At 39.4% G+C, this 25,242-nt stretch overlaps 2 protein-coding genes and 1 long non-coding RNA gene across 3 annotated transcripts; 1 reads left to right on the top strand and 2 right to left on the bottom strand.

Moving 5' to 3' along the window:
- Window positions 1-1,543: 1,543 nt before the first annotated feature.
- Window positions 1,544-13,499, top strand: fbp2 (fructose-1,6-bisphosphatase 2). The gene is made up of 7 exons (XM_086169152.1): window positions 1,544-1,824; window positions 3,436-3,598; window positions 4,597-4,689; window positions 5,330-5,470; window positions 6,325-6,462; window positions 11,389-11,508; window positions 13,126-13,499. The coding sequence occupies exons 1-7, from the start codon at window positions 1,652-1,654 to the stop codon at window positions 13,309-13,311; spliced, it is 1,014 nt and encodes a 337-aa protein (XP_086025278.1). The 5' UTR covers window positions 1,544-1,651; the 3' UTR covers window positions 13,312-13,499.
- A 1,230-nt stretch (window positions 13,500-14,729) lies between these two features.
- On the bottom strand, window positions 14,730-20,711 carry ctsla (cathepsin La). Its single transcript, XM_086169151.1, has 8 exons — window positions 20,572-20,711; window positions 19,050-19,185; window positions 18,846-18,968; window positions 17,986-18,150; window positions 16,259-16,483; window positions 15,622-15,790; window positions 15,428-15,545; window positions 14,730-15,152 (listed from the first exon to the last, which is right to left on the bottom strand). The coding sequence occupies exons 2-8, from the start codon at window positions 19,170-19,172 to the stop codon at window positions 15,053-15,055; spliced, it is 1,023 nt and encodes a 340-aa protein (XP_086025277.1). The 5' UTR covers window positions 19,173-19,185; window positions 20,572-20,711; the 3' UTR covers window positions 14,730-15,052.
- Window positions 20,712-22,582: 1,871 nt separating this feature from the next.
- Window positions 22,583-25,242, bottom strand: LOC147221573 (uncharacterized). The gene is made up of 3 exons (XR_015107883.1): window positions 24,868-25,242; window positions 23,049-24,213; window positions 22,583-22,886 (listed from the first exon to the last, which is right to left on the bottom strand). It is a non-coding gene; the product is annotated as an uncharacterized LOC147221573 (long non-coding RNA).

Here is a 25,242-nt window from a genome sequence, read left to right as displayed (position 1 = left end):
CTTTTAGGGATAATTTTAAATTCTAGAAAAGGTTTAATGCTGTGCTTTTCACAAATGACCTAGTGCTTTAGTGCTTTATATATTTTCTGAAAGCCAATTTTGGGACATTTTGGTATAAATCGTTTTAGAATTGTTGGTTGTTGAAATGCTCTAGTCCTGCACTCGTGGCTTAAACATAGATATAAAAGAAAAACACTGGAATGAAAGTCAGGCGTAGCAGATACTTGATCCAGAGGAGTCGAGACCTTTAAGCTAAAGGTCAGAGAGGCTTGCCGAGTCCTAATGACATTTAAAGCTTGGTACTGGCTGTTGTACCAAATCACAACACTCAATCAGCCACTTCATACCAAATTCCCATCACAACAATGAAAAAAATTTGCAATTGGTCAGTTTTGGTCAGCAGAGAAGATATTGATCATCCGGTTGTAAACAAACCTGTCACCTAAAATTAAGTAAATTAACAGGTATCATGATTTGATAGAAAGCAATGAAGATCGAAAATAATTTAAATAAAATGTGCCAACTAAGTAAATGTTCAAATCAGGGTTGATGAGAAATTGCAAAATATGAAATCTAAAGATGTGGATGACATCGTCTGTCAGTAGACACAATATACACAGCATTGGAGTCAGTGTCAGTATCAAAGCCTTGGTATAAAGATGACCTGATAACAAATTTAAGTCACCTGATGCCTCGCCCTTAGTCAGACATATAAATATCTTTACATCTAAATGTAATGAGGTGAAGTTAACGTCCAGAATGCAGCTGAGGTCAGTCAGCAGGTGGCAAAACAAAAAATAGACTAAAACTGCAATCTGAACAACACAAGGGTATAATGGTCCAAGAGGGTGCTGTATGTGCACAGACAACACAAAACATATCTGCATGCACACAGTACATTAACTACTTTGATACTTCTTACAATCCTTGAGTAAAAGCATGTAAAATTTAAATATCAAAAGAGAGTGTGTACAGTAAGATGATACTGGGGCATCGGTGAAATATATTTGTTTATAAATAGCACATAGTAAGAAAATAAATCAATGCTTCCCACCCTGATGTCTTGGGACCAAAGATTTCAATCCTCTGTAAAAGTACCTCTGCCCACATTAAATAACTGAGTTAAAATGTGTGGGATTATACACAGCTAGAGGTCAAGGCAATCTGTAACAGATGTTTATATGCATCAATGAAAATGTGGAATTACTTCCCTTTAAAATTTGCGCATGTTTGAGTGTCGGTGGGGGGTTGGCTGTCTTTTAATATAAATAAAATAAACAAATGAATAAATGAATATAAAGGATAAACAATATGAATTAAGAAATGTGGTCAAGTTGTTCTCCTACAGTCTACTCCGTCTCTAGGTAAAGACCAAAAACTTCTTTCACGCTGGATTAAACTCTGTCTCTTTAGTTGATATATGACACCACAAACCCATCTCCACAAACACACACATGCACGCGCACACACACACACATACACGCTTGCTCGCTCTTCCACTCGGCTGCATCACAAATAGATTCCCCTGGCTTGCCTTCGTGGCTCTGGGAATGAAAAGGGCTCAGCTGGTATCGAGGTCACGCACTCAGTCCGACCATCGCCCAGAGAGCACACCGCCAGCACAAGGACCGGGAAACCCGTAGAAGTCGCCATGACGGACCAATCCGCCTTTGACACGGATGTGTGGACCCTTACCCGGTTCATCATCGAAACGGGCCGCCAGGCTAAGGGCGCGACAGGTGAGCTGACCCAGCTCATCAACGCCATGCTGACCGCCATCAAGGCCATTTCATCGGCTGTTCGGAAAGCCGGCCTCGCTCACCTGTGAGTATACAGGAGATGATGCTGTCATTTACCCCGACACTTTCATTACAAAGAAGATCATGTGATCAAGCCCCTAGATTGTTTGGCTTGTACGCCGACAGAGAGGTCAGAGGTCAAGATTTGCTGTCAGGGGGATGGTTGTGACTCGGCAGGTTCCTCTGGGTGAATGTATGCCATTCTGTCTCACTGCTACAATGAACTGGAGCCTGACAGGGGCTTTTGTGTTCATTCACTGAGAAGTCGGGTTCGGATCCAATCTCTTATGAAATGGCAGAACACGATATGATTCAGTGTCCGACAGTCAAAGTTAAACTGTGGAATTTCAACATTCTAATCTGGACGTGATGCAGAAATGGGAAGGTTTTTCTATGCCAGAGATTGAATGACAATAGCGAGATTTCACAATATATTACAGAAACTTGATATTTCTAATAAAGAACACACAACTGAGTAGCAATGCAGAAACTAGATGTTTGACAAAGTATAAATGCCGTAATAATAAAAATACAAGAAAAATATTTCCAGTGTAAACTGAGACAGCTTTCAACACTTTCCCACACCCACTAGTGAGAAATCCCAATATTCTCAGTGACGAGATGGAGAAGAAGAAAGGGCCCTTGTGTTTGATGCGGCTTTCACAGAGTAGAATTCAAATACTCAAGTTCATTTTTAATTTTTGTTTCTTTTTGTTGCATTCTACCTCTTCATTTCAAAAATGCTTGGGTTTCAATCTTGCCTCGTCCTTTAAAAATGTAAAGAACATGATTAGTGATTTCTTGAGTTACTATTTGCCATGCGTAAGCGAACCACGAGTTAGCTGCCCGACGTAGGCTACTGTTAGTTGTCAGTTTGCACGTTAACTAGCTAAGAAGCCTTTCCTCTGTGAATTTTGTTCACAATATTAATGTGCAAATATGAAAATAAAGGAATTGGATTGTTTCAATTGTCTGTCAGCATGCTACAATTATTAGTAAAGGCTACTGACTCCAGTGTCTTCTCACTTCATATGAGCATACTCCTCTGGTTAGCTAATGTTAGCACGGTCTTGCATGCTACTATAACAAGTCAATGCTTTTGGCTTTCAGTTAAATCGAGCTGCTTGTTAGCATGCTACTCTGGTCAGCCAATGTTAGCCGGAAGTTAGCATGCTACCGTGGTCGGCTAAGACATGGGTAAATCAATGTCGCCACCGTCGCCTGGCATCCCCGATTTCATCCATAAATACTGACATCTTAAAAAACTATTGGCTATCACACAAACTTTCCAGAATATTCAACTTGACTATTAAGTTTTAACACAGGATGTCAGATCGAGTTTTTGCCAAATGAAAACAAACCCCTTCATTGAAAGCCTTCCAGCTCATTATGAATGGATCATTGTGGCGGGACGGTTGGTGTTATGTAACCAAATAAACATTTTTCTGACACCAGAAAGAGAATATTTATGGACACCAGAGATGGAATCATCAAGATAAGACCACTCCCTTAAGTCAACAATTTTCATTAAACTGTATTTTGAATCATTTACTACCGGCAGCTGAAAATGTTTTGTTTTGCCAACTGCTTGCAAGTGACTTTTAATGTACTTTTCCGTTTTGTTGTCGGGGTTCAGACAAGGCTTGGCGGGATCCGTCAACGTGACGGGGGACGACGTGAAGAAACTGGACGTCCTGTCCAATGACCTGGTGATCAACATGCTCCAGGCCTCCTACAGCACTTGCTGCATGGTGTCTGAAGAGAACAAGGAGCTCATCGTCACCCCCAAGGACAAGAGGGTGAGGAGAAGCTCCTCAAAGTGGGGGTTCAATAGGCACAGATGAGAGGGTTAGAAATACATTTGCATTCATCTAAAGATTTTAAAATAATTTTGAAAGTATAAGAAATGGTTCCTTTCACTATTTTATTATGGGATAAATAGATATAGAAAGGAAAAGCACATGCACATCCACTGCCCAGCTAGGGATGGGTGCTGGATCAAAAAAAAAAAAAAAATCGACTTAGTAGAGGTTGGGAAAATCCACACACCAAAAATATGCTCCGAAAAGAAAAGATGATTAATTATACATATAACACAAAACACTTATTCTCGCATACATTACATTTCTTGCAAAAAATAGGCTCTTCCTTAGATGCTTACTGGAAATATGTGTTAACAAATATGTTATTGTGGCATGTGATCATGTGATTGATTCACAAGAAATTATTCATTTTATTGATAGTAACAAAATACTCAAAAGTTGCAAGTATGCAGGATGAAGATTGAACTCGTTTTCTAAGTGTGTGGCAAAAATGTCTTTCATAGATTGATGAGCAAAAAAGCATTAGCTTTAAAAAGGAATAAATAATCTTAAACATAATTTTAAAGCTCCACAAAAACAAAGCAAAAGCTCTGATCATTGCAAAAGATGAATAGTCAAAGTAACGTACATGTATTCTGTTATACATCTCAATGTAAGCATTTTTGCAAATGACTTTCATTTTGCTAATTCTCAAAAGCATTTGAAAAGCCTCAAATTTGGTTAGAATTTCATCAAAAAAGTACCTACTGGTTACTTATAGAAAAAAAAGAAGAACAAGGAAATAATTTCAGAAGAAATGAGGTGTAAATTACCTTAGAAATACCCATCTCCCTAACATGCTGACAAACTATTAATTAAAAAACCGGAACAATAAATTTAAGAGTGCATTTTTGGTGTGGTCAAATTAACTATAAAGTTTGAGCATACATTACATGACATATTCAAGGATTTTTCATCCTTTCACGTCCTACCAGGGGAAGTACGTGGTGTGTTTTGATCCACTGGACGGTTCCAGCAACATCGACTGTTTGGCTTCCATCGGCACCATATTTGCCATCTACAAAAGGGTCAGTACAGAAACACACACACAGACACATGCACAAAACACACACATAAAATACTTATATTTTTACTGTTGATCGAATGAGAACAGAGGATGAAATGCGTTTTACAAGAATGGTTTCCTATCCCTTTGGCCCACTGTTAAATAATGCAACCAAGGTTCAAAGGTCACACAGGGATGAGAACATATCTACTTTGCTAACATTAATCTACCAACATTAAATGCTCCACTTCAAGATAACACTTTACATAGGACACACTTTTTTTTATGTAATTAAAATATGAATAACTTCCCTGGACATTAAATACATATCATGCAAGTGCAGTAGCAGCTGATGGACACAGGAGAGCGCAATTGAAATGCAGTTGCATGTAAGCGCAGTCTATATTGTCATCTGAGGCAATCTGTTCTACTTATAATGATAACAATAGATTTTATTCATAAGGTGCTTTTCTGGCAAATTCTCATTTCAACATTTATATAACACATTTGAAAACCTGTATAATAATGACTGTAATTAATAATAACAACAAAAACAATAATGATCATTGACGTCATGAGGCTCATTGGAAAATGTCTATGTTTTAACATGTATCTTTATTTCCCAGGTAGTATAATATTATAATTATTCACTACTATTGTAGACATCAGAAGGGGAGCCCACAGAGAAGGACGCCCTGCAGCAGGGCAACAACATTGTATGTGCGGGATATGCCTTGTATGGCAGCGCCACCCTGGTGGCCATAAGCACTGGTGCCGGCCTGCACTTCTTCATGCTGGACCCTGTGAGTAAATCAGCGCCTTCACAACAAACACTTCACTGACCACTGTGTTGCGCCTATTACCCATTACTGTAATCAGATTACATTTGTGACTCGCTAGTGTGCATGTTACTGTAGTCCCTCTAAATATGTAACATTCTTTACTTAATTGTACTTTAATACATGTGAATGAAACGCAGTGAAGTTCCATGTAACAGTAATAATATCAGGAATCATGTGACGTGAAAATATTTCTATTTCATAGCAGAACAAGCCACAGCTTTGGCTTTTTCAAGCTGGCTGTTTCATTTAACATGGTTTCCTCGGTCTAATAAATTCATTTTATTTATTATCATTATTGTTATCATTATGATCGTGTGTTGATTTTCCCACAGTCAATGCCAGATTGTCTACATTCCAATTTTTCCCCACATTAACTTTGACACATCTGCAGGAAAACATGATTGTTGTTGTTGATGTTTTTCCTTAGAGGGAAATCGGCTTAACATGGGAGGGAAAGTGTGGGTGAATGTAATCTTGTTATTTCCCTATCAGCCCTTTGAGAGAGCAAGTCTGCCTGCTGAGCAGAGGTCAGGGGCTCACAAACAACCGTAGCTGAAATGCTATAAAATGTCACTTAATTCTTCTTCTTCCTCAGAAATATTGGGGGAAAAAATCTGAAAAATGTGCATTTAACTAGTAAACATAAAATACATTTTAATAGTGAAGTGACTCACCCTTAATGGGTAAAATTTCCCGCAAGGGATCAATAAAAAAAGTAATCAAAATTTATAAGAAAAGTCAGATCCTTATATCTATGTTCATGAGGCCCGTTGAGCCGCAGCAGATATTCAGAACTTATTGCCTGCGCTCCTCAGGCCGTCGGCGAGTTCATCCTGATCGAGAGGAATGTAAAAATCAAGCCCAAAGGCAAGATCTACAGTTTGAACGAGGGCTACGCCAAGTACTTCCACCGCTCCATCAACGAGTACCTCCATCACAAGAAGTTCCCCGAGGTCAGAAAACACACTTTACTTACGGGATCCTCTGGGTTGCAAGGTCACTTTAATGGAGATAGTGATTTAAATTGTATGTGCCTCAGTTGTCAAAATGATAACAGCATTTAGAGGGATGGAAGCAGAAAGTCAAGAGTTGGAGACAGAGGGCCTTATTTATACAAATTATAACATTTATGATACATAAAATGTATTTATTTCAACAAGTACCATTACTGGTTCATGGATAATATCCAGTATATCCCCCAGTTCATCATTTTTTTTAAATGTAGCGGAATATTTTTCTTAAATGTTCCCACATTTTCTGTTTTCTTTTCTTTAACTGCTGTTCATTTTCAGGTAAAATTTCTTGCTCGTTCTTAGTTTGACTTTTAATTTTCAGGTCATTTGTTGAAAACTCTATGCCGGTCTACTGATTCTTTTCAGGTGATTTCTTGCTCATTTCCACTTTTTTTTGGCTGATATTGAAGTTAGGTCTTCTGCAAGGAGCAGCCTATGCTAACTGTAAAAAACAATTGATTGTTACAGTTTTGATGAGAATCGTTTTTTAGGAGGATGATGTTATGACAAGTATAAGTGCTCAATTCCAATGTGGGTTCCAGGTCCTGTCAGGCCTGAGCTCATACCTATGAGTGTAATCATGTGACTGCTGTCTCTCAGGGGAGAGAAGCACCAAGCTGGAACATGTTCAGTAAAAGCAGTCAAGAAGCCAACTTTCTGGTGGGGACAACTTTCTGGTTGTAACATGTGACTGTTGGTCAGGGGATTATGATGCAAGATGAGACAGGAAGAACCTCCTGTTTTGCAGGAAGCAGCAGCTTCATCTGTGCCATCCACCCCACATTACTCAGCAATTCTCTCTGCTATCCTCCCCATCACACACACACACACACACACACACACACACACACACACACACACACACACACACTCACACACAGGATTCGCCTTATCTGCTTGTCAATGTCGGAAAAAGACGGAAGAAACATAAATTATCCAAAGATGTTTTTCAAACCAAGCTGGGTCTTTCACAAGCGCTTCGTCTTCAACCAGGCCGGTTCATTTCAATTGTTTTTTTAAAGTTTTTGAATTGCTTTGCGAGGTCAGACCCAGGAACACTGATCTCAGCCCGTTGATGGTTATATTTTAGGGCTTTTTCTACATCCAAAGATGTCTTTTGTCCTATTTTCACATATTTTTTGGGGGGTTCATCTCATGCAACTGTGCAGAGTGGTGAATTGGTTAGCACTCAAGCTCACAGTGGGAGGACTTCCATGTTCTCCTGGTTCTCTGGTTTCCTCTCACAGTCAAAAACATGCATTAGGTTCACAGGAGAGCCGAAAAAACGCAGACGAATGAGTAGTGAAAGGTTGTTCACCCCAGCACCCCCACGACCCAGTGCAAAGTAAGCTGTCAAGATAATAAATGAATGATCATCCTTCAGAATAATAACAAATAGCTACAGGAATGTGCGAATTATAAAAGTGAATACAGATCCAAAATATTAGTATCTTTACAAATTTACCGGCATTTTTATTTTGCTTAATTGCATTTTTTAAAATTATTTTCTCATATTGAATAGGATTGTAGTAACTAACGTGTTGAAGTAGAAGGTCATATATTTTTATCACCCCATCAGTCATTGGCTAAATGAACACATGAATCGAATGAATCAGCTCCACGCAACTGTGATGACTGCGCGGGATCGCATCATGAGCAATGAAAACCACAATGCTGTTGATTCTTAAAAAAAAAATGACCCAGGCGCACCAGGCGTTCTCGTGACCTCAACTGTTTCAGGACCACACAGGTCGTCCGGTCTACAAAGAGATGACGTTGCCTTTCAAACGTATTTATACCGAGAACAAAAACATTTGTATTATAGGATTGTCAACATGCACATGACTAGTTTTGAATTTTGTCCTAGTTCCATGTTGGCTTACGGCTGTTAGGGTTAAAGTTAGGATCTCCGTTTATTGCCTTCTGCCATGGAAAACAATGGTAATTACAGAATATGAGCTTCTGTAAAGTAACACTATAATCAGTGAGAAAGAATATAAAGATTTTATGTTCATTCCAAAGCAAATTAAATTCTCTATTGGTTCCCTTTTATTGCAGATCAATGAACCTTAACCCTCTCAGGCTCAAATTAAGTTGTGGCGTAATTAGCTAAGTAGCATTTAGCTGTCGCAAATCTGCAACATCTGCCTGGAGAGGGTTAAGAGTCAACAAAAGGACATGCTCCTCCAGTTATCTATGAAACTACACACACCACCCATTTCACTGTTAGTTTTCATAGTTGCAGTTTTCTCTTTTCAAAGGAAATAACATCTAAAATGAAACCACCCGCCAGTCTGTTAGTGTGGGATCATGTTGGTGCCAGACCACCTGGAAGGTTAAACAATCACGTGAAGTCAGGTTAAGGCCACCTGACATGTGACTGTCAGATCTACGCGCCCCCAATTCTGCATATTTGTTGTAAAGAATATCCCCCGTTCTGTTTCATTTTGTCTTCCTGGACTCGATCACATTGCCGTTGCCATCTGGATGTGTCTCATCAGGGCGTTGTGTGTGAGAGTTTAATAGATTTGGCGGGTGTGTGTTCCTTTGCATGTGTATTTGGGATTCAACAAACACTCATGAGCAAACACTACAATCCACGCTGCTGAGTGGACTGTGAGTCAGCGAGCACATGACTCTGCATCACATTGCAGCTCCGTGTCTCAACAGGAAGCGGCTGTCTTTACGGAGGGGCTTAAAGGAAAACGCAAACCCGCGACAAAAATAAAAAGCACGGACTTTTCAAATTCAAGCTAAACGCTGGGAACAATTAGGAATCATCCGCCTAAGTGTTTGTATGATTTTGAAAAGAAAACATCCCATTACCTTGTTTGCCACCATCTGCAGAAGAACTTTGGCCCCAATCTTGTTTGTTCTTTTACTTCTTCTGAGAAAAGAAAAACTGATCATTAATCCGCTCTACCTGCAACTTTAGGAAAAAATATACCAGATGACTTCCATATACATATCTATGCGGTTGTTTACACATTGCAGAAGGGTGCATAAGAAACAACTACATTTTATATTACAAATGATTCAAAAACCCAAATTACTTACAATTATAAACCTTTCAAAAACTGAACAAAATCTATAACATTTCAAATTTTTTAAAAAATCTTGAAAATGGCATCAGTGTTGCAACAAATTTACAGAAAATCTGACATGACGAATTCTGTCATAACTGTAAAAATATGCAACAGTATATTGGAATCTGGGAAATTGATGACAAAATGTAAAATGCAAAAAAAAAGAGAAATCAAATCAAGAAGCCACATTATTTCCAAAATGCTTTAGATGACCTTTACATTAGCTGAGAATAAATTACTAAGAAAGCACCTGGAAATTACATGATAATGAGTAAACTCAAACCAGATGAGACTGTGGATAAGAGAAGAAAAGAAGAGAAGTTGTTTCAAAAGACAGAATAACATTTTACAAACCTTTAAACTAACAACAGCGAATAAAACCATTTGGCAGGTAAATTGAATAGGCAGTCAATCCGAGGCTCAAACAGCCAAGCTCACGTTTGATTTTTCAAATTGAAATTCCTCAAGTTATTGACCCAAACCGTCTACTTGTATACAAACCAGCAGCTCCTAAGAGAATAGATTGATCAAATTTGATCAATACATTTATAGTTTTTCGAGGGGTAATATGTCATTATGGGGTCAATATTTCTTCAAATGTTGAAATAATCAATTACTGTTGATCAAAATGAATCATATCTAAACCAGATATAAATAAATTGAAAAACCATGTACATTTGCAGAAAATGCCACTCTCTGTGTTTGTAATTTGAACCAGTTATGATTAATAAGAGTAAAATCATATACATTTACAGAAAATGAATCTTTCATTTTACACCAAAAAGCAAGACATTACCTATTTCTTTTTTCCTTTACAGAAATTAAATGACTGGAAAGGAATATAAGAAAAGTAATTTAACACAGTCGTTTTAATGGAAATGTTTTTTGAATTTATATACAAATATATTTCTGCACAAGTTATGATCCTTTGAATTTTAAGTACTATGAAAGTCTGAGCTCAATGATCGGATTTGACAATGTGTTTACATACGTAAGCATATTAGCATATTAGCATAAAATCCGTTTGCAGCATTCCCCGTGCCTTTAGCATGATAGCTGATATTAAGTCACATAGTTTGTGTTGTAAAGTAAAAGCTTTTACGTGCTGAAACATTACTCTGTGTGTTTGTGGATCTCATGACTGGTTTGATTTTGTTTTAAGACTATTTCTATTTGTTCAAACCTTCTGCTTATGCTATTAGCCATGTTAGCTTCCAACCGAAATCGCTAGCATAAACACACTGGATAGTGCTAGCAATAGCTCATGTTCAAGATGTAGAAACTTATACTTGGTTCGTTTATTCCCTTCATTATTGTTTACTCATTAACAAGAGTCAAAACATACTGACCTGTGAAATAACGTGAGAGAACCGAAGATTATTATAAGTGAAATGTTACAGACGTGACAGTTGAACAGAGGAGGGGAGGCAGTGGTGAAGCTTCAGTAGAAGGCCACGGGAAACTAGCTTCAAGCTAACATGCAGGAGGGTTAGCTAAGCAACTTAAGTTTCTTTTAAAAAAAAACAATAAACAGTGAGTTAACACTTAATAACATCCCTAAACTGTTAGTGGAAACTAGGACCCATAAATTGACATGTGAGTTAGAAGTCTTTGTCAAGTATCCCTGTTTTAAAATAGTTTGCTAAGAGGCAGTTTTGCTGCGAACCTTTATTGCAACATTGGATTAGAAGGACAAAAGTTATTCAATTCACACCCAAAGGATCTCAGGTTGCTTGTTAAAACTAGTCATTTTTCCTGTTTTGATCTCTGACCTCTACAGGACGGCGGTTCCCCGTATGGCGCTCGATACGTGGGCTCGATGGTGTCAGACATTCACCGCACAATAGCCTACGGGGGGATCTTCATGTACCCCGCCAACGAGAAAAGCCCCAAAGGAAAGGTATCTGCAGATTTGGCTTTGTGACTGTTTTCTAAACTCGCTTCTGCAAAATGTGCAATTATCGGGTCAAATTTCTTAAAATTACACTGGGATTCCAAGCAATGTAACAAAAAAAGGGAGTTTTTTTGATTATTTTCAAAACTTCCAGTGATTCAGTCGTGTTATTCATATTGTAGCAAGTCACAAATATCGATGATTGTTTTCTGTGTGATTTTGGGTTTGCTGGGAATTATGTGGGTGTGGTTTCAGGGTGCAATGACTTCTGCGTTTTTTGTTTTTTTTAACCTGGAATTAGGCGGGAACAGTTACAGTAATTGTATTGCAGGCTCAACAACAGCTATTGCTCATTAAACACAAGTTTTACTGTCACCCGTTGTTTTCCTGACTAAAACGCTACAATATAAAAAAAGGGATGAATGGCCTGTTTCTATTAAGGGTACTGAAATTTTGCTGTCAGTCATTTCTGAGAAGTAGCAAATTTTGTCAGACAAGAATCAGTTATTTAGTGAATACAAAATTTGAAAAAAAAAAAATTGAATGAAAACACGAGTAAACTTGCAACTTTTTAAATTACTTTTTTCTGGGCCTCCATATTCGTTTTCATAAATGTAGAAATAAATGTCTGGAGGTTTACAGTCATACAGGTCATAGTGAATATAGAAATAATTCCTTAACTGTTTTTTTTCAGTTAATGTTAAACAAAAAGGGAAGAAGACAAACCATATTGACTCAAGTCACTAATATCATAACACCTGTTACCTCAGACACCCACTTTGTTTTCAATTTTGTTCTTACATTGTCGAAAAAACTCCCCATCACTTTCAGGTTCTACCCTCATTTATCCTGGTTTTTAACCAGGAAGTTAATGACTGGGAAATGAAACATAGCAGGACAATATATTTGTACCAAATATTTTTAGGTTTCAGAATCATTACCAACCTATAAATGTCCTTAACATGTATTACTTCCTCATATAGCTGCATGTCTGAAAGATTATGTAATTCAGTGATATTTAAGGATCTGTAGTGCTGTGAAGACAAGAAAATTGGCCCAAAAATCAGCAGAATCAAGCAAAATGCAAAGATAAAAAAATTACTTGAATGTCTTTTCACAACCTATTTCTAGACAGAATTTTTGAAAAAAAAAAAATTTAATTTTGCAAAACAGAAAAGGGAATCAAAATGTTGAATGGTTTAAAAATAACTATATTTACATGTGGTTCAGACCAGAGACCCTGTGTCAGAAATTACCTTATAATTGAAAAACACTGATCAAAAACAATGAAAATCTGGTGGGGCTTAAAAAACAAAAAAAACAAAAAAAAATTTCCAACATTTAAATACAGACAAAAAAAAAAATTAAAAAGTGTCTATAAAGCAACTTGGCTGGGTCCAAACCCAGGTTGCATTCACAAATCTTGCAAATTATAAGACACTCTTTGAGTTAATTATTTGAATTGGATCCAAGTAGGGACAAATTGGTGCCACAGTAGGCATGGGGAGGGCCTAGAAAATCATTAAAAGGGGTATTGTGCAGCTACACCACCAGCTGTTCTGTACAAGTTGAATAAAACTCCCTTGTAATGAACCATTTCCCCTCATAAATGTCTTTTTGCAGCTGCGTCTGCTGTACGAATGCAACCCCATCGCCTTCCTCATCGAGCAGGCCGGGGGCCTCGCCACCACTGGCACCCAGCGCATCCTGGACGTCCAGCCCGAGGCGCTCCACCAGAGGGTCCCCTTTGTGGTCGGATCCCCCGACGACATCAACGAGTTCCTGACATTTGTTAAAAAGTACCAGTGACGCTGCTCTGTCTGCAACCAGCTCGTGGAGAGTTTGCCACGAGCAAACATAGAAATGACTCTGTAAAGATTAATTTCATTGTAACCATGATATTTTTGATCTCTTAAAATCATCAGACGGTTATCATGATCACTTTGTCATTTCAAAATTGTAAAAATTGTATTATTAAGATAAACTTTTTACTACAATGTGGTGCATAATTACTGTATTTTGAAACTATACATAAACGTATGGTGCCTTCAGATTGACAATCCTACACATGAATAGCTGGGTCAAGGAATTCACGACTGAAACTCTAAAACATTAATTAAATGGAATATTATTGCAGCACAAAAAACAGGGCTGGAACCCACGTATCTAAGAATTGAGCTTTTTGACAGTTAACAATGTTCAACACAATAAGAGACACATTACCGACCTAATCAGGCCATATTATGCAACACAGATATCAAGAAACACTAAAAAACACAACAATATCGTACCTATAACTAATTAAATGAGTAAAACTTCATACCAGAAACATCCAGTTAAATATTTAATGGCACATTGAAGCTTCTCACCTGTTTGGCTAAAGTTAGCGGGTCATGCTAGCAGGAGAACATATGCAGACATTTCATAATAAATTGTTCTTGGTTTGAAGAAATAAGTTACAACAGGAGAGGTCATGGGATGCTTACTCTCCGTTCAACTCTTGACTGATTGACATATTCATCCACCTGTCAGAGAGAATTCAAAGACTTTTCCATGCTGGCCTTTTATTCGGTCGGTCGTGAGCAGTGGGACAGATGATTTTAAATATGGGGGTGCAAAAAAAGATGGCAATTCGTTTTCATCGGCTTCTTTTTTTTTCCTTTTGAAAACCACCCCATATAGTATTAAACTTTGAAATTAATGTTTTTTTTTTACTTATTTCATAGTCATTTTGTCATAATTTCAGGGTTCTTAAGACCCCCCCATTCTTAAGATCAATAACTCAAATTGCTGAAAAATTGCCTTTGGTCAGACTGTTTGTCTGCCCGTGACTGGCTATTAAGGCAAGAGAGCATTGAAGCTTAACTTGTTTTTCTGATGGATTATTTTCCCAGTCATGAATTATTGATTATTGGTTCTTTCTACAGTAGAGTTGGTTCATGACGGGGATTATAGAATAATCCCACATATTATGCCTGCTTTGTTGCATGATCATATGACTTTGCTTTGCATGTCACATCTCCATCTAGGTAAAGCTGTAGCCTCTTTAGTAATTCTAGACTTAAGGCCATTAAAGCAGCCAGAAATAATAATAATAAAAAAAAAAACTCATTGTAATGTTTCCGACAATGCAAATTGTCGGGGGGGATATTCTGAAAATGTACAATACAATAGAGGAGACCTGACTAGAGCCATATGCACGCCTTAAAAGAGTCCCGACATCAAACTAGTGTTTCGAAACTTTAATCGATCACAGTAAAAGTAAAAAACACATCATTTACAAGAGCCAAAGCAAGTGCAGCCTTCCACTCGCCAAGAGGCACATATTTACATAACATTAAAACACAACTAAAATCTTTCAGACAAATAAAGTGGCGTAAAACCAGTCAAAAACGGCAGCGTTTCCATTTCCCTAAAAACAGTGTTTCTCCCAAAAAAAAAAAAAACATGGCAAGATGTCCTGTCACAAAATGGAGCCTCTTCGGCCGTGCTACTGCAATTTGAAAAAAATAAAATTAAAATAAAATGGGGTACTACTAGAAAGGAGCATTTAGACCAGCGGGTAACTGGCCGCTGTCGCAATCCCACAGTGGTTCTTTCTGTCTTTGGCCATCAGGATGTAGCCTTTGTCCCCCCACTTTTCACTCCAGCTGTAAGCAAAACAAAAGAACGAGAAGGTCGGGAGGTTTGTTTACTTAAGAGGACTGGGGTTTTGCGGTAATTTGCACTTTAGATAGTTGTAATTTTATAGGGAAAGATATTAAAAGAAAGGGAAATTAAATAAATCGAGCAAAATGAAGGGGATAGTTTGCTTCTGATGACTGTTACGCTGTCCTCTTTGCCTTCCATGGCAAACTTCTTGTGGGTTTTTATTCTATTCTGAAGGGTCATCCGTAGCTGTCAGTGTCACCTGATTTTAACCCACCTGTTCTTGACGATCCAGTATTTCTTGCCGTCCACATCCGCCCCCTCATAGCCGTAGCCGACCACCAGCACACCGTGGTCCAGCTCCTCGCTGCTGCACTCCTTCTCGAAGTAGATTCCTAAAACGTTGAGAACAGACCGTTAGAAATGCAAAAGACACGTAGTAAGAGCGTGCTTGTAGAAGCGAACCCTCACCGGACTGGTAGAACTGGAAAGACTCATGACCGGCATCGATTGCGACAGACACGGGCCCCACAGCGGCAACCGCCTTCATCAGAGCGTGCTCCTTGCCACTGGGGATGTCCACAAAGCCGGTGTCGTTGGCCGAGTTGTAGCTGGGGTCATAGTGGCAGGGCTGGTCGTCCTAGAAACAAGACACAGATGGAGTGAGGGGAACGCCTTCGACTGAAAATGCCGACAGGGTGAACCGCCGGGATTCTTTGATGCCTCATCCTTCAAATTCTGCTCGTATCACTAAAAGATTTGATCGCCCTTCCCCTCAAGTCAAACCCACCTTCAGTCGTACGCAGTTACTTGTATGTGGATCGAACGTCCGTGCTAATAACAAATACAGTTTGAAAACAAGAAAAGGATTCTCCTGGAAAGCTAGGTTTTGGACAATTGGCCCCCTTAGTGTGTGAGTTGAAGAGAAGAACTGGCTGAAGATTTGATCAGTTTTACTTTAATAGTGGTCTTAAGATCATTTCGAGACTTTTTAGACCTGTAGGAGCCCCGCATCATGACCGGCCAACGAAAGTTGAATCCACCAATTGCAGATTCCAATTGTACTTGTTGAAATTTGAGGGTCCGATTCAGGTTGTGAGACGCATACCGTTCCCAGGTAGGGGTAGGAGTCCTCGGAGTCCAGGCCCTGGTTGTCCTTTATGTACTGGAAGGCCTGGTCCATCAGGCCACCATTGCAGCCCTCGTTGCCCTCGGGCCTGGAGCAGTCCACCAGGTTCTGCTCGCTCAGAGACACCAGCTTGCCCGTCTTCTTGAATTGCTGACCTTCCATAGCCCCGGTGGTGCTGAAGGCCCAGCAGGAGCCGCACTGACCCTGGGGAGAAAGAGCGATGCGCATTTAAGTCGGACGTCAGAGACAGAAAAGCAAAATCAGAGTTTACAATCCAGACTGTTCACATTCTGGCTTTAAATAAAGCAATGAAACTCCTATTTCCTTTTTCTTTTTTTAAAATCCAAGTTTGTTTTTCGATAACTTCAAAATCTACAAACGATGCAATAGAAACTCATAAAACAAAAATGATTTCAATTAACATGTTGATGCTTTTGAACTGTGGAGGGCAACCGGAGAAAAGCCACTCAGACGCGGAGAGAACATCCAAACTTCAGAGAAAGGTCGCCCGTCAGAATCCAACCAGAGTCCTTTGCGGCCAAAGTGCTAACCAATGTGCCACCGTGTTGTTTAGATAGATTAACTTTTTTTTTAATTTATTTAAAGGAGTTAGCTTTAAATATGTTAAAAAAAATGCTATGTCTAGATTTCTGGTTATAACAGGTCTTCCAGTCGCCTTCCTCTCTCTGCTGTAGGGTATCCGGAAACAAGGTCATGAATGTAATCTTTTACACAGTAATCTAAGTGATAATGTTTGCTCCTCCCTGACCGACGCGGGGGCCTCACCGACTCAGTAAATGCTGAACCGGTATGTATTTACATGCCAAGTAGGAGGTGTGGCCATATTTTGCAGTCACAGAAGACACACTGTGGGGCTTGTAGATAAAAAAAAGCCAAAGAAAGTAGGCGTCTTATCTCGACGCTCAAGCTAAATATTTACTGTTTGCTGCAGCAGGCAGAGTGGCTTCTAAAGCCTAAACATCAGCTATGTAGTCACTCCAGTGTCCCACATTAAACAAGATGATTAAGCGGTGGCCTATCTCTGGTGACAATCTAGACCAACAGGAAAGTTTTCATCATCTCAGATAAGGTGGATCTCAATAGTTTCTCTCTACATGTAAGACGAAACAGACCTCTCCAAAGTAACTTTTACCTGGAACATCATTATAGATTTCTCTGGTTGTTTTTTTTGGTGTTGGACTCTAAAGCTAATTTTCACCATACAATCCTGTTGATCCTTCTGTAACCACCTGTTCCCCAGGGCTTCTACTTAACCCAACATAACACACACCTTAAAGAGGACATTTTTGGTTGTTCTTTGAAAGCCATTTGAAAGCTCTATGTTGGACTTCTGATCATGAAATGAGTTTAATCAATAGTCGTAAAGGTGTCCTGCAGCACGGATGCCAATTCTTTCTACAACATTATCATATAATTGTGAGCGGAGGACAGAATCCATATCAAAATCATCAATATCTGAACAACATCTGGGTACAGCTGGGAATGTAAAATAATTGGGACAGATTAGATGAAAGAAAAAATATAGAAGTATTTCATCCATTATCTAATGTGGTCCTCGTGTCGCAAAAAACAAATAGAAGGTGCGTGAATGTGAATGTGTGAAACAGATTTCACTTTCCTGCGTCATTCCTCTTTACTCCAAGAATAAAAGATGAGACGTGAGATACAAAGAGGAGTAACGCTACCTGGTCCTTGACGGGGGTGACATATCCGTGATCTCTCCAGTCCACAGAACGCGGTGCCTCCAAGAAGTTGGGTTCCATGAAAAGGGAGCCCTGGATCTTCTTCTTGATATTCATCCCTGGCTGGTGCTTGTAGCCGTTCATGATCTGCCTGAACTCCTCGTGAGTCTGCAGAGCAGGAGAGTTCCGAGCGTCAGTGGCTCACAGACACAGAGGGGCCTGAGGTCGTGTGGATTTTCGTTTTACCCAACCTCTGCTTTGTCAATATTTCTTGAAACTTATCAACATGGCCCCACTTTTAACAAAACCTCAGTTTGAAGAACCTGTTTTCATTGAGTATCTACTGCGAGAATCACGGGCGGCACCGATAGGTTATTGTTTACACGTGAGACAACGCATTATTCTTCCTATTGATACCAAAGCGTCATCAGGAAAGTCCAAACTTCACTAACATTTCATCCGTGCATCGCCACCTCACAAGACTCACAAGCAAATAATTCAAGATGTATTAGTATAAATTATAACCTTATTCTAATAATGATAATTATTCCTGCCGTTGGCTTTTTAGGGATGTGGACAAAATGTTTTACTTTGACCAAACCAGAATTATTTAAAAATAAATAATTTGTTTAAAAAGTGTTTACCCATATTCTATAGCATTTCAAGATGTGTTGTCATTCCAAAGGACATTTTAACTCCTGGATGAAGGCAAATGTATTTTTCCCATGTCCCTTGTAGTGTTGAATATGGATGAAATGGTAAAGCTCATTTACAAGCAGCATGTCTTTCATCCATTTATAGTCAAAGGACAAACTTCTTCTTTTTTTTTTGTGTGTGTGTGGCAACACAATGCAGGATCGTACCATGTCCCCAAAGTGGTTCATGCCCAGGCGGTAGGTGTGCATGCCCATGGAGTGATCGAGGTTATGCAGTTCAATCTTCTTCAGATTCTTCTCCCAGATCATTCTCCTCCAGCCCTCCTCCTTCTGCAGACACAGACCAACCTTCAGATGCAGAATCGCCCATGCACTTAAGGCATGAAGCCACTAAAGTGACCGTTGCATCACCTCATGGTACTTTTTACTGTGCCAGGTTTTCCACTGATCCCAGTGATCGTCCAGCTGTGCGTCCAAACTGGGAGCAGAGGAGGCGGCGCTGAGGGACACGGCCAGCAGAGCCAGAAGCAGCATGATGGTTTTTCCTCTGTTAGAACAGACACACACAACCGGTTAGGGCTTTCTCAAGAGCACTCTTATCGTTCTTTTCTACAGCGCACGGGACCGAGGCAGATCCAAACTCGCCTCATTTAGCCCCTAGTGGTTGTAAATGAGGAGTGAGAATCTAGTCCACGGTGCAATTGACACTGCCTCTACAAAAAGTCAGGTACATTTCTGTAGGAGAACATTTGGGATGACATCCTGGGCATGTGGATTAAAGTAAAAGAATTTCAAACTTCCTGAGAACGAGTACAAAAGGACAGAAAATATTTTTGCCACCCTAAGAATACTTTGACATTCACAAAACCAAGTGTTTAAAAATATAGCAAAAATAAAAACAAAAAGGTAATTTAACAAAGATGTAAAAAAAAGTGTTCTAGCACTAAAATTAAATTACTTAATTTTATCATGGAAAAATAAGACTGTCTGTTTTAAAGCTATATATATTTGTTTTGTTTTTTTCCCCCCAGAGTAGATTAGGATTTTCCCCTTCCTGTCAGTTCATGACACAGCAAAACATTATGTTCTCCTGTTTACTGGAGGGGGTTGTAAACAATTGCGATCATTCTGAAGCTATCTTCCCTCCCCGGTAGGCCTTGCGCATACATTCTTATTAAGAATTTTTTATTTTTTTTGGTCCTTCCCATAAAAAAAATCATTTATCACATGCTCGCATTGTGATCCGCTGTGTCTCACCCAGGGAGTCCGCGTCAAAACTGCAACCTCATTCCCGACATTTGGACTCCCAGTCGGGACAGCAGGGCCACAGGACAAACAACAACACACCGCCAATAGTCGCACAAATCACAATCTCGATTATATCCGCCGGGATAAGCCGCCTAACATTGTTTTAGTCTCTTAATTTCCTTCTTTTTTAGCAAACTCGGCCGCGTCCAAACCGTGTAACCTGAGCCTGTTTCTGATTGTTTTTGTGCTCCATGTCACGGGATCTGAGTCGGCTGGGAGGCAGCGGGACACCGAAATTGACAACGGGAAAACGAAATTAAAACCAAAACCTTTCGGCTAGCACTTCCCGAACGGATAACGGTTTTCCGTGAGGGGAAAAAGGGAGGATTTTTCCGTAGTTTTCAGCCATTTAAGGGGGGGGGGGATAAAGGCGAACGGAGACAGTCCAATAAAACAAGATGGCTAAAGCCAGCACAATGGCGTTACACCACTGAAATAGCTTTAAACCGTTAGCTAGTTTGCAGATCGAATACTATTCAATCTACGAAGGTATATTTTAATTATCTACACGAAGGATGACAAGGACACAGCTATTCCTTTTTTTTGTTTTTCAATATCCCCTATACTCAGAATTAGCTGTCGAGTTGGACTAAGCTGATAATAAACAAATACATTAGAAACTTACGGAAGGTCCACGGCCGGACTCGACGAAGAAAGCAGAAAAGTGTTTAGTTATAATCGACGGAATCAAAGTTTATAAAGGCTCAAACAGCAGTTGAATAATATCCCACCGAGCTCTCTGATTGGTCCGCTCCTTGTTTTTTTCTCAATAGTCCCACCTCCAAAGCGTTTCGTCATCGTGGAAGCACGTGATCCCCCCCCCTTTCTCCAGCATGGGCGCTGTTGCAGAGGACAACCTGTACGTTCAACAACACCCGACTATTTTATTTACTTTTCTCGCTAGTCTAGACGTTTAGATCGTTCACAGAAATCCATATATGCTGAAGGCTGACTCCTTTTTGCACTAAACAAAATAAGAAAATAAACTGATTGTTGAACAGTGGGCCTCCGCTGCTCATTGGTGGTGAAATTGAGCCCCACCTGCGTTCTTTCAAACTCTTAAAATCACTACATTTTACTTACTGACATTTAAAGAAAGCAACTATCACCGCAGCCATTGAAAAGTGGAGGGGCTTGATGGCCAAGATTGTTTGGAACGGGATAGATCGAGTGACTGCTAAACATGAAATCAGGACTTTCAACACCGAAGTCCTAAAACTGGTGTTTGCACTCGTTACTCGAACCATAAAATAGATGCTACTTGGCGGTAATTTGTTTCAAATACGATGCGATGGCTAGTTGCCAGCTGTGCCAGAGAACAACAGCCATGGCGAGGCATCCTTCTTGATAGATGTCCAGTCTGCCACGTTCACCATGATACCCAAACGACTCACCGCTCATGGGATGGATGAATCGTGAAGCAGCAGTTTATGGTTTGTTTTGCACGAATCACCAGAACACTGCATTTCCAATGCCCTTCTTCTTATTATTATTTTTTTTTCTCAGACTAACGCTACCCAATGCGTGTTGGAGGATCAGAAAGGACAGCCTTTTGCGAGTGTAAATAATTTCTGAAACATTTAACTGTTAGTTCTGAAACAGTTTGTCTCAATGCAGGAGTCATGCAACCCTGTTTTACAAAATTTGGAGCGGATTTAACAGCATTGTAATCTATACAGTTTCACAGCCTATTAGATATATCTCACTTCTAATCTGATTGGGATTTGAAACGTTTGCAGGGTCTGTTTCCTCAACGCCGAGGCTTTAGCTTTACGTCAATAAGTTTATCTACCCCACGGTGAGAGTCTGTGTCGAAAAGACAATGACATCAATGAGTGTGTGTGTGTGTCTGTGTGTGTGTGTTGTCGCTGTCAGGGACTATCATGAATATGTATGTGGATATTCCTGGAATGGTTGTCACAAAGTCTGAGTAAATCCACTTCTGCACTCATGTGACTGATATGACTGAACCTCTGACCATACTTGTTTTGATTTAGGAAGCAAATCTTTCAGTCGGGTTCTTTTTTTTCCCATATCTTTGATTATCTGATTCTACCGCTGGAAAATAACATCCCAGCATTTTAGCACTTGACCTCATTTTGAAATATGCCAATTTAGCGACTTTATATTTGTTGTGTATGGGAATTGAAAAATGAATGAACTAGTGTCAAAGATGGTTAATAAGAAAGTGTAATTGTCCATTTGAAAAGGGATTTGAAAGACCTGATGCAGATCTTTGGGGTTCTAGTGCAAAAACATTGTCGTCTGTTATTTTCAGCCAGGATTAGTTTGTTTTCTGGACCTTGTACTTTTAACACAAGTAAAACCCAGCTGAACTGTTCAGATTAAAGTTCAGAGTCTGACCTAAGGTGTAAGCGACAGAAAAATAAGGTTTCGCATCCTGTCGCTTTAACAGATCGGTAGAGATAGCGTCATCGCCGTTGATTGGAAATGAAAATATATATATATATATATTTTTTTTAAATGGTCTCATCTGAATTGGTAATAAACGTTCAATAGCTATGCAAGCATGTTCTTTTTTGAGAATTACGTTATAGCACAGAGACGTATTAATGTTTTAGTGGATTAATCTATATCTAACATAGTATTGTTATTTAAACAGAGCGGGAGTCAGGATGTGGGTCAAAAAAAAGGGCCTTAAAGTAATAAGCTCTTTGAGTTTGACCTATTTAGGTATAAAAGGGTAATACATAAGCTTCACACTGAATTAGCCGCTAATCACTGAGCTGAATATGTCAAGTTGTTATTTTAAAGTGGGAAATGTTCATACATTCAAACTCCATCACAAACGCTGGACGTGGTTTTTCCTCGTCCGGAGGCGGGTCACAGAAGCGCAGCGGTTAGTGCTTGTGCACGTTGGTTCGATTCCCAGGCCTGACGGGGCCTTTCTGTGTGGAGTTTGCATGTTCTCCCCGACCACTAAAAACAAATACAGTAGGTCAGGATGAATGAGAGTGTGTTTGTGAACTGTGGGACAATGGATGCAAATTAGCCCATGGCTACAATCCGGAGGGGTGTGTTAACATGCATACCTCATGTGTGTTCATTAAAATACACTGTGCCAACCAAATAAATAAATACCTGGAGCCGGGGCCTTCACCAAGTGACCTGGGTGGCCGCTGGAGGCCGGGCCGTCACCCAGCAGCCCTCTTCCCCTGGGCTCGCCAACCACAAGAGTGCGAGCCGGGCAATGGCCGGAGTGGGGGACGTCCGAAATTATCCTTTAAAAAAAGTTGCAAAAGAAATACAGTTTTAATATCTTTAAATAGCTTTTTATTGCGGGCGACCTGAGTTACATGCTGTGGGATACATAGTTTATCCATTTTCAATTAAAAACACAACAACAACAGATTGGGATCGGCTAAGAAACAATTTATCTATGAAATTGAATTAAAACTATCTATATTTCTGTTCGGTTTCTGTCCATTATCTCAAAAGATTTCTAAAAAACAAACAACAAAAAAAAACTCTCAAGACGCACAACCTTTCAGTGACCTTTACATTGTCTTTACAATTGTGTTTTGATAAATATGCAAGATATATCTGCCTTATTAGCTGCAGCGGAGCTGATGTTTACATTTACAAACTTAGGCTACCATGCTAGCAAGACAGCCCTTGACTGCTAACCAACCTACTAGCAAATTAAATGTAGATAGAATTTAGTTTAAAACACTAGATTTAGAGTCTTCAAAAACTGCACTTTTGGTTAATTTATTCTCCTTTACTTTCAACAACCATAATACTGTCAACCAGTGGAACTGGAAAGTTTATTTAGTTCAAATACAAATACATGCACACTATCCAGTTTTTTGGCTAAGTAGCAGATTCATAATTAAGCAAAAACACAAAAGTGGCACTGATTTCAAAGTAAAACAAGTGAATGTGCATTTATAAACCTTACGATTATGTTATCATTAAACTTTATTTAAGTTACATGAAACTCCAACCCAGGTGAGTCATGTTGACAGTTACATGAATCATGTCATAAGTTTTAAGGCCTCACGTGTCTTTCCTGTTGTGCGAAAGACGCATGATGTTCCAGAATATATATGCTGAACAGTCATACTTAAAAGGAGCTTGGAAAAGAAAGAAAAAAAAAAAAAAGGAAACGCGTAATTCTCTTGCATCTGCAGAAATCACAGCGCGTCCCGATGCGTGACAGAAACGTGTTGCTCAAACACAAAAGCCATGTGACCACTGACTGAGCATTTTCTGTGCAAGTCTGGACAGATACCGGGTCCTGGAGCTGCAAAACAGGAAAACATCAGGTGTTATTTAAGTGACTTGAATGGATTTTGTCAGCAGTAACAGTGACATCGGCACAATCACTTTCAAATTCACCCCGTTCCACGCATACACACGCACACAAATCCTCATTTATTGCTTATTTATTGATTTATTGCAACCGGTTGGAAGCCACGCAGATGAAAACATAATTCAAAGACGTCAGTCAAAATATTTTTACTGATGTTTTGTGTGCTACTCATTCATGATTCACATTTATCTTTCTTCAGACATACTAGAATTACCCTCTGAGGAGCACTAGAAGTGTCTTATGAGTATCTTAGTTTGTTTTGCAAGTGTGTATCTTCTAACAAGCACCAACTGCTCCATCTGCATAAAGACCTCATATATATACATATATATACGTATATGTTGTAAATGATTATCATTATTTATCTTTTAAATTTCAGATTATTCTACAAGTCTGTCCTCAGAGGTTGTGATCTGAAGGTGGAGTTTGAAAAACATCGGATCTGGGATTTGTTATGTGACCCCATTACTTTACAAGTGTGTTTGCCAGTATCTAAAAAGTACATACACACTTATGTGTGTTAATCACAAAGTGTGTATCACGGTGAAAATGTGGGGTTACAAGCTTGTCGAACCGCCGACATACCCTATTATCGTTCGTACTCGCTGGAACGGGAGGGTCATCTGATCCGAACGGGTCACCCTGACGTGCTATTTTGTCACAAATCAGCTTCTCATTGATCCTGCAGGTTTCCATAACATGGCAACCTTCCGACCTACATCTGCGCTCAGCCCCTGACGGAGAGGTGTCAACACAGAAACGCACACCAGTTGTCCATCAATAGGTCACTTCCAGTCTGTTATGAAGAAAGGAGCAATTCAAACCGTCGATCATCAGGTTCATTGGTGAGCTTAGCGGGAGCTATCACTAGATAGCTTGTCTTTATATAAGTGGCCGACTTAATCTTCGTCAAGCACATGACCAGATTTTTTTAGTTTTATTGACGAAAAAGCCAAAAGT

This window comes from Fistularia commersonii, chromosome 22 (genome assembly GCF_037954325.1).
Source record: "Fistularia commersonii isolate RoL2024-O1a breed Wild chromosome 22, RoL_Fcom_v1.0, whole genome shotgun sequence".
In the NCBI taxonomy this organism is placed as follows: Eukaryota; Metazoa; Chordata; class Actinopteri; order Syngnathiformes; family Fistulariidae; genus Fistularia; species Fistularia commersonii.
Note: the sequence above shows the minus strand (reverse complement) of the source record. Positions and strands in the feature narration are given on the sequence as shown.